At 40.4% G+C, this 12,004-nt stretch overlaps 2 protein-coding genes across 2 annotated transcripts; one reads left to right on the top strand and one right to left on the bottom strand.

Moving 5' to 3' along the window:
- Positions 1 to 38: 38 nt before the first annotated feature.
- On the bottom strand, positions 39 to 5,956 carry fam78ba (family with sequence similarity 78 member Ba). The gene is made up of 3 exons (XM_063885088.1): positions 4,556 to 5,956; positions 4,149 to 4,428; positions 39 to 2,540 (listed from the first exon to the last, which is right to left on the bottom strand). The coding sequence occupies exons 1-3, from the start codon at positions 4,888 to 4,890 to the stop codon at positions 2,298 to 2,300; spliced, it is 858 nt and encodes a 285-aa protein (XP_063741158.1). The 5' UTR covers positions 4,891 to 5,956; the 3' UTR covers positions 39 to 2,297.
- Positions 5,845 to 11,983, top strand: cmpk (cytidylate kinase). Its single transcript, XM_063885089.1, has 6 exons — positions 5,845 to 6,103; positions 7,711 to 7,857; positions 8,415 to 8,567; positions 8,670 to 8,746; positions 8,979 to 9,075; positions 10,902 to 11,983. Exons 1-6 carry the CDS (start codon positions 5,960 to 5,962, stop codon positions 10,941 to 10,943), a joined length of 660 nt encoding a protein of 219 aa, XP_063741159.1. The 5' UTR covers positions 5,845 to 5,959; the 3' UTR covers positions 10,944 to 11,983.
- The last annotated feature ends 21 nt before the right edge of the window (positions 11,984 to 12,004 follow it).

Raw genomic sequence — 12,004 nt, 5'->3', positions numbered from 1 at the left:
TCAATATAACCTATGTTAACCTCTTTGAGTACTTCACATTTACACTTTTTATTCAACAATGACCCTGACAAATAAAAAACAGATTTAGGCAGATGAACAAAAATACATATTTTCCCTATTTTCTCCTTTTTTACAGTCACAGATAATCTTTGCATAGTCAGAGCAAATGAGTGTGTTTCGATGAAGAGTGTGTGTGAGGAGGTGGACAGACAGGGGAGAATAGGAGCAGGCAGATTGGGAAGGTGAGGTGAGAACCTGGAGAGAAGCACAGATGGAGGATGAGTCATGTGACTCCTGTGTGGAGTGGCAGGCAGAGCTTTGGACCGAGCCCAGCACGAGCCACTGGACCGACCGCGGCCATGACACAGGAAATTCATCTGCGATTATAAGCAGACGCCTACTGCAAAATAATACGATATGAGAAGAAGCTGACCTCATACCGACCAGGGTAAAAAAAATGGTGCTAATTCAATCTTTTTCAAAATACAGTCTGGTTTAATTTAAGGAAACTATTAAGAGTACATTAAGATTCCCTGATCGTAGGAAGATTTATGTTACTTGGTAGCGCAACATGTCCTGATTGGAGCCACTTTGATACCTTAAAGGGACAGTTCACCCCAATATTAAAAAAAAAACCATTACCTGCAGTGCTATATGTCAGTCTGGATTATGTAGTTGTTAGTTGGTGATTTTTGGAGATACCCACCATAGAGTCACTGTATGATCCAGTATAAAGCTGCATTCACATGATACACAATCATCTCTTTTCTCACCACAAGGTTGGGCGCGGTGAAAAAAGTTACAGCTATGTTTTGTTAGCTTGTGCTACTACATACAGCTTTCATCTGATTGGTTGCGCGTCAAAAGTTCAGCGGTAACTATTTAAAAATGTAAATCATTTTAGCTTTGAGTGTGTGCGACACCGATGGTGGCTCTTTCACCGAGTCGGGCAGCATCACTCTCTCTATAGAAACATAAGTCACGTGAATGAAGCTTAATCAAACTAGTTTGCATTCAACTTCTGGTGCTCAAAACACCAATAAATACATTTGACAAAATCAACAATAATCGTGTATTTCCGGAAAACATGACCCACTTACTCAACATAATCCACAGAGCTTGTTGAGAGCAGTATTATGAAGTCATTATTCTCTTTCTACTTTATCACTACACAGAAAGAATCATGTTAATACTATTAAACAAGAAGCTTGAGACAGCAAGATGAAAATATAAATGCCGTCCAGCTCCTCGGCTCTAACGTGAGCTAATTTAAGATGAGCTAAAGGGAGCATCTTATCCTTTTACCTTTTACCTTTTTTTGATGTGATACGGTACGAAAACGGCTGTTTCGTGCATAAAACTGCTAACAACAAGATGTGTGGATTATCTTGTGTGGGGTGTACTTTCCCTTTAAGTCTGAGTACAGTTTGGCCTCATTCCCAGCTATGCTTACATTTGTGGTATGGCACCATTACAAGTCATAAACACTGCACTTGTTGAAGGCATAGCTGAAATGATTTATTTCATGTGGTGTACTTACTCTCTGATATAGTTTGTCATCCATCTAAATAAAATATCAGCTGCACGATGTAGTTGAAAATATGTCGGTGCATACGTTTTGTGCATTAACAAAACTCCGGTGAAAACTCCAGCAGACTTTGCTTCCAGACTTTTATGCAAGGTGGGTGCTCTTAATACAATCTGATCGATGCATGTGTTAATCATAACCCTAAAAAGACTCATATAATACTTTGTCTCTGTTAAATTCTCTGAATACATCCGGTAACTCTGGTACTGAGTGTGTTGAAGGCCTTTGTTGGCACTGAAGAGGTTTAACCAGCCCACAGGGTCTGTGTTTTTTTTTTTTTTTTTGGCTGACTTTCAATCAAAATGTCTTCAGGTATCAAGGTGTACAAAACAAATGCTTAAACTTCTCAAGGAAAGCTTTGTGTCTCTCTCACTCTCTCATGCAATAAGATCTACTTAAGGATGCAGGATGCAGTCTAAAAACAGCGTTCCTTCTTGGCTAAAAAGCAGGCAGAACTCTTTAAAGCAGTCCAAAACGGATCTGGGGCCAAAAAAGCCATTGATGCCACCTGGGCCATTGTTACTAGTTTTTTTGTCGACTTGAATCTCGGTGCCGTGTCATATCCACTCTGGCTTGTTTTCATGGTCAACGTAAATCTTTCAGTGATTGCTGGACTCTGGAGTGCAGGAAAACCACCTCTTATGTGATAGGCTTCATCACCTTTACTGCAAAGGACGGAACAAATTGTCTTTGCAACCATTCCACGCTCCTATTTTGGTGGTATTACTACTAGTGGCGCCCCTCTCCGTGGCCTCCACATGAGCACTTGGGCGTCGTTGGCGTTGGGCCTTCCCAGTGCGTTTGGAGGGATGGGCTCCTGGTAGTTGAGAATGTGCGGCTGCTCCTGGTAGGGACGACCCACCAACGAGGCCCGAGAGCCCAGAGGCATGTCAGGCTCCACGGCAATGTCCACACGCATCCGCCACCGCACCGTCTGCAACACAATGCGCTCCTGCAAGAGAGCAGCATGACAGTAAGGCATTAAAGAGGCCCTATTGTGCTCATCTTCAGGTTCATATTAGTGTGTTGTGTCTCTCATGGGACATGTCTCCATGCTTTAATGTTCAAAAAGCTCTTTATTTTTTCTCATACTGCCTGTGCTGCAGCATCTCTTTTCACCCTCTGTCTGAAACCAGAGCCCAGTCTGCTCTGATTGGTTAGCTGGCAGGCTCTGTTGTCAACTGATACAGAGTGATGTCATTATGTTACTTAAGTAAACAAAGGAGTCCAATGGAGGCATTGTGGGGGGTGGGGTTGTGTGGGAGAGAAACTCCCTCTGGAGGGAACAAAGGGATTTAAGCCTTTGTAGACCATTTACATGCACACAAACCTATATCACACTGCAGGAAAATCCTAAAAAGCATAATATTGTAAAGGTTAATACAATAGGGTCAGAAATATGCACTGAACCAATTATTTATCAATAATTCTACATGCACTAGGTCATCTATCTGCAGAATATTAATGCTTTAAATATATTTCATGGACAATGCCTTTTAATTTACAACTACAGGATGATGAATCTAGGACTTGTACTTGTGTGATGTTTGTAATTAAGTATTTTTCCACTGTACTGTACTTCAGGGAGACACCACAGGTGCATACAGTAGAAAGACAATATTTTGTTTAGTGGGAAAAGTTCTATACATTGTGCTATAAATGATATAAGAAACAAACCCTTCTGTCAAAGTGCTTCAAAAGAAAGCTTGGTGTATGTTTGTGGCTGGAGTTTTTGAGAAAAGTACTTTAAAGATATTTATTTATGTTATTTTTGTATCATTCCTTTTGCAAAACACTACACAGAAGAAGCAGGTAAAGGAAATCACTAATATATACTGTATTAAACTGCTAATTGTTTAAATTATTACAAGATTTATGAAATGTTAGGCACAGTATGCATATGAGTCAATTACTAGTAATAGCATAAGGTGAATTTAGGAGAACTTTACTGACACAAAAAAAGAAAGAAACACGCAAACATGTATTTTAGATATTGTCTTTGCACTAGCCTACAATAATAGGCCAAAGTCTAAAAAATGATGGGTGCATGTCAAAATAATGTTTGTGCCTGTGCATGTATGCTGATCTCAGTCTATTTTAAATACATGAAGAATGTTTCATTCAAGCCTTTCCAGTTGATTGTTTATTTTGTCCTCTTCTAGATAGATGTAGTTTAAGTGCATCCTAATGAACTATGTATTACTGTGGCTTTAGTGAATATCATATTTTCTGAAAAGTATTTTAACATTAGTTTTCAGTCCACTTGGGGGCTTGCATTGCTCCAAAAATTATTCTGTCAACTTTCTCTATATAGCCATAAAAAATATATAACTATTCCTCAAAGACCATACAGAATACTGTAAGCATTGTGATGCACATTTTAAGCTAGAATGGCTCTGAATGGGCCACCGCATAGGCTTTATTTTGAGTTGAAGCCAAAGATGGCGCACTTTGTAACTTTACACTAGAAAGAAGTGTGGGGAGAGATAACTACATTACGGTCAGTTCAAAGCAAGCAAACCTCTCCATAGTTTGCTGCTCTCTGTGTATTCTCTCCTACCTTGGTGACGGAGTTCATGGCCACCAGCCAGGTGATGAAGCTCTGGTCCCTAGTGATGTGGGTCAGCATGGGTGTGTTGCTGTTGCTGATGGGCACCGCCCAGGTCACGCTGGGGTAGAAGTTGTCGTTCATGCTGACCGTCAGGCGGGATGGTTTGGACGTGGGTCCGGTCAGGGTGACTGTCTCTGTGGTGTTGCCGTACCAGGGGTAGCTGACACCGTCTGAGTCGCTGATGGCCTTGACCCGACCCTCTCGCAACTCTGGTAGCTCCCAGCTGGACCTGTGGAAGGGGACAGCAGAGGACAAAGTGAGAGGATGCTGTTGGGCAGGTGCAGGGTTGTGTAAGAGATGTGTGCACACACAAAAACTGAGCTCTTTCCGTGGAAAAAAGTTGATGCCATACTTACATGCCAATATCCCCATAGGTGTTGTAGAACTCCATCTGGGTACAAGCCTGAATCCAGCCCACTACCCAAGTCTCATTGCGGGGCACTGGTGGCATCACAACCCCTGCTGAGGCCCTGAAGTAAGGCGTCTTGTAGCGGAGCACAATCGGTGAGTTCTCCTCGATGATGGTGGGACACTGGTCGATGGAGGCTGACACCTCGTACACCACAATGTTTTCCCGTCTGATGCGGGGCTTGCATGCAATGCTCTGAATACAGCCCATAGTGCAGGCAACAAGCAAAATGAGCAAAACCAGAGAAGAAGGGAGCAGATGATACCTGGCCAGTATGCACATCAGTCCCCTCCGGGGTCCACCCTTGCCTGGAGAGCAGATCTTTTAATTGCACATCATTAGTTGGGAAAGGGTGGAGAGAAATGATGGGGAGTATCACAGTCAGCACTCATCAAACATAGAAGCGTCCACCATGATGTGCTCAGGATGATATGGAGGTGAGAGCGAAGAGGGGCCTGGGGGGGAAGTATCACAGATCTCCGCAGCCTCCTCCCCCCGGTCTGCCTGCTGACTGCCGCACTGCCCTTGGCGCTCGTCCCCAGGAACTGCAATCCGGCCTCCCCTGGGCTGCTGCTGCGTCTCCGCCGCGCGTCCGGAAGCTCCCCTCCTTGTCAAATCCACACGTCCGGCTGCACGTCGGTGCCCCTTGATCCTGCTGCTCTGCTCCCGGCTCTGCGCTGTCATGTCAAGTAGCGACAGGGCAGCCAGGTGCGTCAGAGGAGGGGGGCTGGATGCCTTTTGTTTGCTTGGCTTTTCCACGTATTATTAGCCCTACAGTCGCGCGTCGCCCTCAAAAGACAAAATCGGGCTCTTCATCACCTTGACCTAAATGAAAAGAAGCCACGCGAGGATGCGTCTCATAAAAGCGAGACAACCGGTTATTTTAATGTTTTCCTCGCAAAGTGCTTCCATTCTTGGGGACGCATGAATGGTGCATCATGAATGGAGGCAGCGGGGCAGCATGAGCGTGGAGAAAGCGGTAACTATATCCTGCCGCTCGAGCTTATCTCGGTGACTCGCCTCATCATGAAGTGTCCTCAGCTGATAGTGAGCCTCGCGGCGCGGAGAGCATCCTTTTCCAGCCGTCTTCTTCAGTGTGGAGGTGCTGATGCTTGGGAGGCAGGGGAGGGGCGTCACCCGACCTCTGCATTGAAAAAAATAACAAGTGGAGGGGGAGGGGCTACACGCCAGCGTCACATCTATCTGCATCCACATTGGTCGGCGGAATCAACAGCGGAAGTAGTGTCGTTCTGCTCCTCGACTTCCTACCACGGACGCTGACACGCAATCACCCGGCAGCTCGGCTTATTATTCTTGTCCGCACCCCGTCTGGAGCTGCTGGTGCTGGTTTATGATCGGCGGTTTGTTCGCTAACGTGTTCCAGAGGCTGCCGAGCTTGTTGTACCGGGTGTCGCTGAATATGAAGCCGCAGGTTGTGTTCGTGCTGGGCGGGCCTGGTGCCGGCAAAGGGACCCAGTGCTCCAAAATCGTAGAGGTAGGAGTGATGGCGAGAGAAAGGACAATGAAAATAACGACTTTCATGTTTAGGATTTAGTGTGCCGTGAGACAAATTCTATCTAGTAGAATGTATGATGGTTATGCTTTTAATAGCGCCTTATTTATTAGGTAATGTCCACATTTAAATGACTTCCGTTTGTCCTCTAAAATGAACCTGTTTTAGCAGCTAACTTGTTAGCCTCCTTGTTATGTGCTCATATTCAAGCCTGTGGTGCTAAAAATTACAATTTTATTGTGTTTTTTTATATTCTGAATCTCCTCAGTATTCATTTTTGAGACCTTAGTCAAAGCAATATAATAATAAAATGGGTTTAAGCCCGCTGTTTATTGTTGTGTAGTCGAACGCCTGAATGAATTTGCTAAATGTCTGCTAGTTAGCCTCACACACAGTGCAAATGATGCCAGCAGGAGACACCCTATTGACATTTGCACTGTGTAACATTATCTTTGACTCTTATATGTAGTAAGGGTTATGTAATGGTCACTGTGAGTCTGAAGTGGGCTTGGCCTCTCCACCACTGACTTTGAACAAATAGAAAGCGATGGGCACGTAGGCACATTCACTGGCTGAGAGATTTTTAGTGATCACCCCACAGCTGTTAAACATGTTGAGTCATACTTACACATAATACACCTAAAATTGGACTGTACTTAAGAATAAGTTGCTACAATGTCCATCCTTGACACTTATTTTTCTCTAGTCTGTTTTGATGTGCTTATAAATCTGCAGCTCTGCAGGAGGCCAGCGTTGATTCTGCTATGAGAGACTTTATAACTACTTCAGTTCACGGATGTTCCTGGTTGTTTGCTGTTATGCTTTGAGTATGCGGTCAGGCCTGTCTGGCAGCTATGCATAGAGACGTCTTTGACACACACACACACAAGGACAGACTTTAAGAGAACACGTAAACCTCTAATTAGAGGCGGGCTTCTCAAAAGTTTTGTAGTCGATAGATATATATTGACTCTTTTAAATGACCAACTGTCACTTTCTCTACTCCAGTAAAGTTCTCTTGATCACTGGTTTCCAAGTGCTTTGCTTCGATAGAATGCAAATTGTTCGGATTTCATACAAATGCCATCATTGATTCTGCTTATCAGATTATTTTATTCAATTCTGGTGTGGAAAGTGTACTGACACCTTTCTTCAGGATCAATCTAGTTGTTTTATTATTTCAGACTCTGAACACTCGGTAAAATGTAACCCTTATAACATTTAAACATGATAAAAAAAATTTTTTTTACTGACATTATCATCCTTTCTCATGAAGTTAGGCTTTGCCGGCATCCATAAATAAAGCCTATCATACAATATAAATATTTGATACTTTGATTGTCTTCCACAGTATTTGTTAGGAGTTCATATATGTAGCATAACATGTCCTAAAAGTTGTTCAATTTCCCTATTAGGAGTTGCATACCCAATACTAAAGTTGTATTTATTCATATGCTTGCATAACTTCTGAGGCTTTACGATTCCAAAGGGTTCTGAAAAGTTGGAAACAGTTCTCAACTGTTATCCCTAAATACAATTTTAATCACAGGCAATCAGCTTATAAAATGAAAATTGTCTGTGTCTCTCAGAGCTTCAACTACACCCACTTGTCTGCGGGGGACTTGCTGAGGGCGGAGCGAGCTCGAGAGGGGTCGGAGTTTGGACAGCTCATTTCCAACCACATTAAGGAGGGCAAAATTGTTCCAGTGGAGATCACCATCAACTTACTCAAGAAGGTATGCACCAAATACAAGTGTACTTGACAAAGGGGAACATGTACAGCAGGTTTGTGTTTGCCTAGCAAAAGACAAGCAGGTTGTGTTTCTGACTGGGGCCAGACCGTTTTATTGAGGACCGTACTGCAGCTCAACTCAACTTTGTTTTAAGTTTACAAATCAAGAAGTTTTTTATTTAAAGGATATTAAACAAGCTGAAACAATTGATATATTGATTTGATTACTTTGTTATTTATGAAGTAGATACACAGAAAAAAAGTGTACCTCCTTAAATTAAAACGTATATTCAGTTGTTGATAACACGATAGGGTGTCAAATCTTATACCAATGATTTTACTGAAACGTTTATTTTTTAATGCTATATACTGTCTTAAAAATAGTTTTTATTATCTTAATATTTAATTAATAGTATTTTGTCAGCAACATGATACAAGATTTTTTTCGTAGACTTCTAGAAAAAAAAAATATTGACTGGAGTTTCGATGCTGATATTAATAGCTGTTTTCATTTGAAAAAATGTTGATATTAAAGCTAAAATCTTCCTTCTGTTTCCTCAGGCAATGGAAGAGACCATGCATGAAGACGATAAAAAGTTCCGCTTCCTCATAGATGGTTTCCCCCGCAACGAGGACAACCTCCAGGGCTGGAACACGGTCATGGACGGCAAAGCAGATGTCAAATTTGTGCTTTTCTTTGACTGCAGCAATGAAGTGCGTAATGAAAACCAGCAAGCTATAACTCTTCCAGCTGTTTTTACACACAAATAGAGACATTTTCAAAAGAGCACAATCTCTTTATCTTTTTGCCCTCAGGTTTGCATCGACAGATGTCTAGAAAGAGGGAAGAGCAGTGGACGCAGTGATGACAACAGAGAAAGCTTGGAGAAAAGGTAGAAATACGTCACTTTAGAGTTTAACAGCACTGAACCCCAGAAGTATGAACGGCTGCCTCCACTTAATTATTTATTTCCATCTGTTAAAATGTTCAAAACGCAAATCTGATCAGATAGGTTTGTCTGAGCTGTTCAGCTGGATATTCGCATGTGTTTTTGAACTAATTTTTGTCTCCTTTGAGTCCCCTGTGTTGTCTGACCCCAATAACCAGTCTTCCTCTTCTTGCAGAATCAAAACCTACCTGCAGTCTACACGACCAATCATTGAACTGTATGAGAAAAAGGGCAAGGTGCACACTATAGACGCCTCTCGCGGTGTGGATGAGGTGAGTAAAGGACATCGCCTTTTAGTAAAGCATTTTAACCACCACCTAAATATTCCTGAAGGGATATTGTATAGGGGTGGAGACTGCGGTTATACAAAGCTCTCAATCCGGTCAAACAGCCCTACATGAGGCAGTATGCACAACAATGTGGACTGTCAGGAATCTCCACATTTGCTCCACCAGATACAGGAAAACAACCAAGCAACAAATGCAACGAAGAAATGTCCCAATTTGTTATTAATAACACTTATTTTAACACGAATCTGAAGGATATTAGTGACAATAGGCCAAATAATAGACAACAATATAAACGATTGAATAGTTTTTGAAATAATTGATCTGCTTTTGTTAACTGCAGAACATCAAGAGGGTGACTGGCCTTTACATTGCAAATCAGAATTTACTCCAGCTGTGTTTAGCTACATTTAGAGTTGGATTAAAATCTGCTCAAATGTACTGTTATCAGGAAGTGTTTTTTTTAACCAGGTGAGAATGAAGAATACAATTTGAATAGGTCACTGAAGCCAGAGGGAAACCTTTCTGTGACATTTTTATTACAACATAAGGAATCAAAGGTTTAGCACAGTTTGTGCTTCAGTGCAGCAGCCACTAGTTTATTCCAAGCTTTAACTGGAAATCCAAGCGTGTCCATCCTCACTTAAATCCCTCACACCAATATTCAAACCAAAGAGGGAATGCCCTAAGTTGTAGTTCATATTCTGGCCACTAGATGGTCTTAAAAATAGGAGTTTGATTTGGAAATCAAACCGTTTCGTTAATAAAACAACAACTGAATAATATATAAAACATGTCTACAGTGGTTCTTTGAATAATACAAATGTGATTGTATGGTCAGTGACAAATAATAAACTTTATTCATATAGCACCTTCAAGCAAGATGCAGCCCAAAGTGCTTTACAGAGCAAGACAAGCTGCAACATAAAGAGTGGGGAACATAATCAAAAGCAAGAAACAAACAGAAAGAGTTATAACAGAACCACTAAACAATAAAACATGAACAGGGACACACTTAAAATAACCCCAAATTAAAAAGATAGGTCTTTGTGGTACTTCTAAAAATAAATGCATTGGAAATCTGAGTTTCCTTATAGGTTTGCAAAATGAAAGGCATTCACTGTAATATATGCCCTCAATATGTAGGTAATGTAAAGCCTTGAACATCATTAAAGTCACTTTAAAATCAATCAAACAAAGCCAGATACCAAAATTACTATCCAACTTTATAGTTGTAAAATCTGATGGAAAAACATTTTGGTTAAATATGAACCTTTAAGTAGCGTGACATTGGATGATTTTGACATTTGTTTAGTGTTTTCCACTTCCAGAGATAAAACTATTTATTTAGTAGTCAATCTACAAAACATCCAACTATTTTGTAACTTTAATGATTGCTATTTTAAAAAAATAATTAATACAATTGATCCTTTTTAGTATTGAATTTTTGTCAAATTCAAAATGTGTGTTTTTGACAGTTGATTTTTTTGTTCCAACTTCAAAACAAAAATCATATTATATAAATGTAATCAAATCATTTCAATCAATAATGACAATAATATTTAACAGCAACCCTGTAACTGTTACAAAACTGACTGTTATTATAGATCTAGCAGGCTTTACAGAAGCTATCAGAAGGTAATTTTTTTCTGTTCACGGCTATTTTCAATAAATTGTAACGTTGTTTTTACATCGTGTGAATGAGATGAAAAAATAGGAATTTGATAAATTGTGACCAATTTTTTTTTGTCCCCAAAAGCTGATAAACTAATTTTTCTCTTTGGGTGAATCCGCCTGCTTTTGTCTTTCAGGTGTTTGCTGATGTGAAAGCCATCCTAGACAAAGATGCTTGAGTCTCCCCAGCTGCCAACAACATTCATTTATGTCTTTAGATTTCTTTTTATCACGTACACTATAATACGTTTGTATGCCAATTCATGTGACTTTTTACTTTTGGTTAAATTTGTTTGTTTTGTTTTACATCTCCTTTGTAAAAGGCTGCACTATTGGTTTGTGAATGTGTACAATATGTATCTGTATGACTGAAATTAGGGTTGCTTAACAGCTGCTAATGATCAGAAGAACACACAGCTTGTAGTCTGAGGCCTTCGCAGAGGGACAAAATGTATCGTTAGCTTAGCGGCACACTTTCTTGTCAGTCAAACACACAAAGTCTGATATACTTCACTAATGTCTTCAGAAGATCATGCCATCAGAAGCAGCCATGATGCTTCAGACCAAATAGTTTGACAGGATGTTCACATACAGGGATTCATGTGAGAACATCAAATAGCTTCCATATAAATGGATAAACATCTGTGTTTAATGGACTATGCTACAGGCGCAGTGCCAGTAATTACCCATAACATTGTTTTTTCGTAGATGAATATCTTCAATAAATATCAGACTCCCTAACAGAAGGCCATGATGAGCTTCGACCCATGAGATCATTGATAAAACATGAACAAAAACATAACGTTTTGTTATCTCTACTGTATCTGTTTGAAGGAAGGGGGATACAACTGAAAACTTAACAATGAATTGTTTCTCTTTGTTTTGCTCAATTCATTTTCATCATTTAGTCAATATGATTTCCTTATGTAGGTTTTGTGTATTCAACTATGATTCTGAAGTCTACTTTTTTCAGAAGATTTTAGGAGTTCAAAAAACCACATGCCGGCTGTTGCGTTCAACCTAGTCAGCCACCAGGGGGCGCTGGATATCGCTAAATAATTTGAACAGGTATTTCAAAGTTGCATTTTAACAGCATAAATAAATTGTCATCGCTAAATAAGGAAATTAATCTCTAAAATGATGAAAACAAATTCACAGTTTGAATATAGAAAATATAAAATATTACATCCTGTATATACATTAAAAACATTCATCAGTACGTGTATATTCTTATATCTTA

Source organism: Eleginops maclovinus, chromosome 6, assembly GCF_036324505.1.
Source record: "Eleginops maclovinus isolate JMC-PN-2008 ecotype Puerto Natales chromosome 6, JC_Emac_rtc_rv5, whole genome shotgun sequence".
NCBI lineage: Eukaryota > Metazoa > Chordata > Actinopteri > Perciformes > Eleginopidae > Eleginops > Eleginops maclovinus.
Note: the sequence above shows the minus strand (reverse complement) of the source record. Positions and strands in the feature narration are given on the sequence as shown.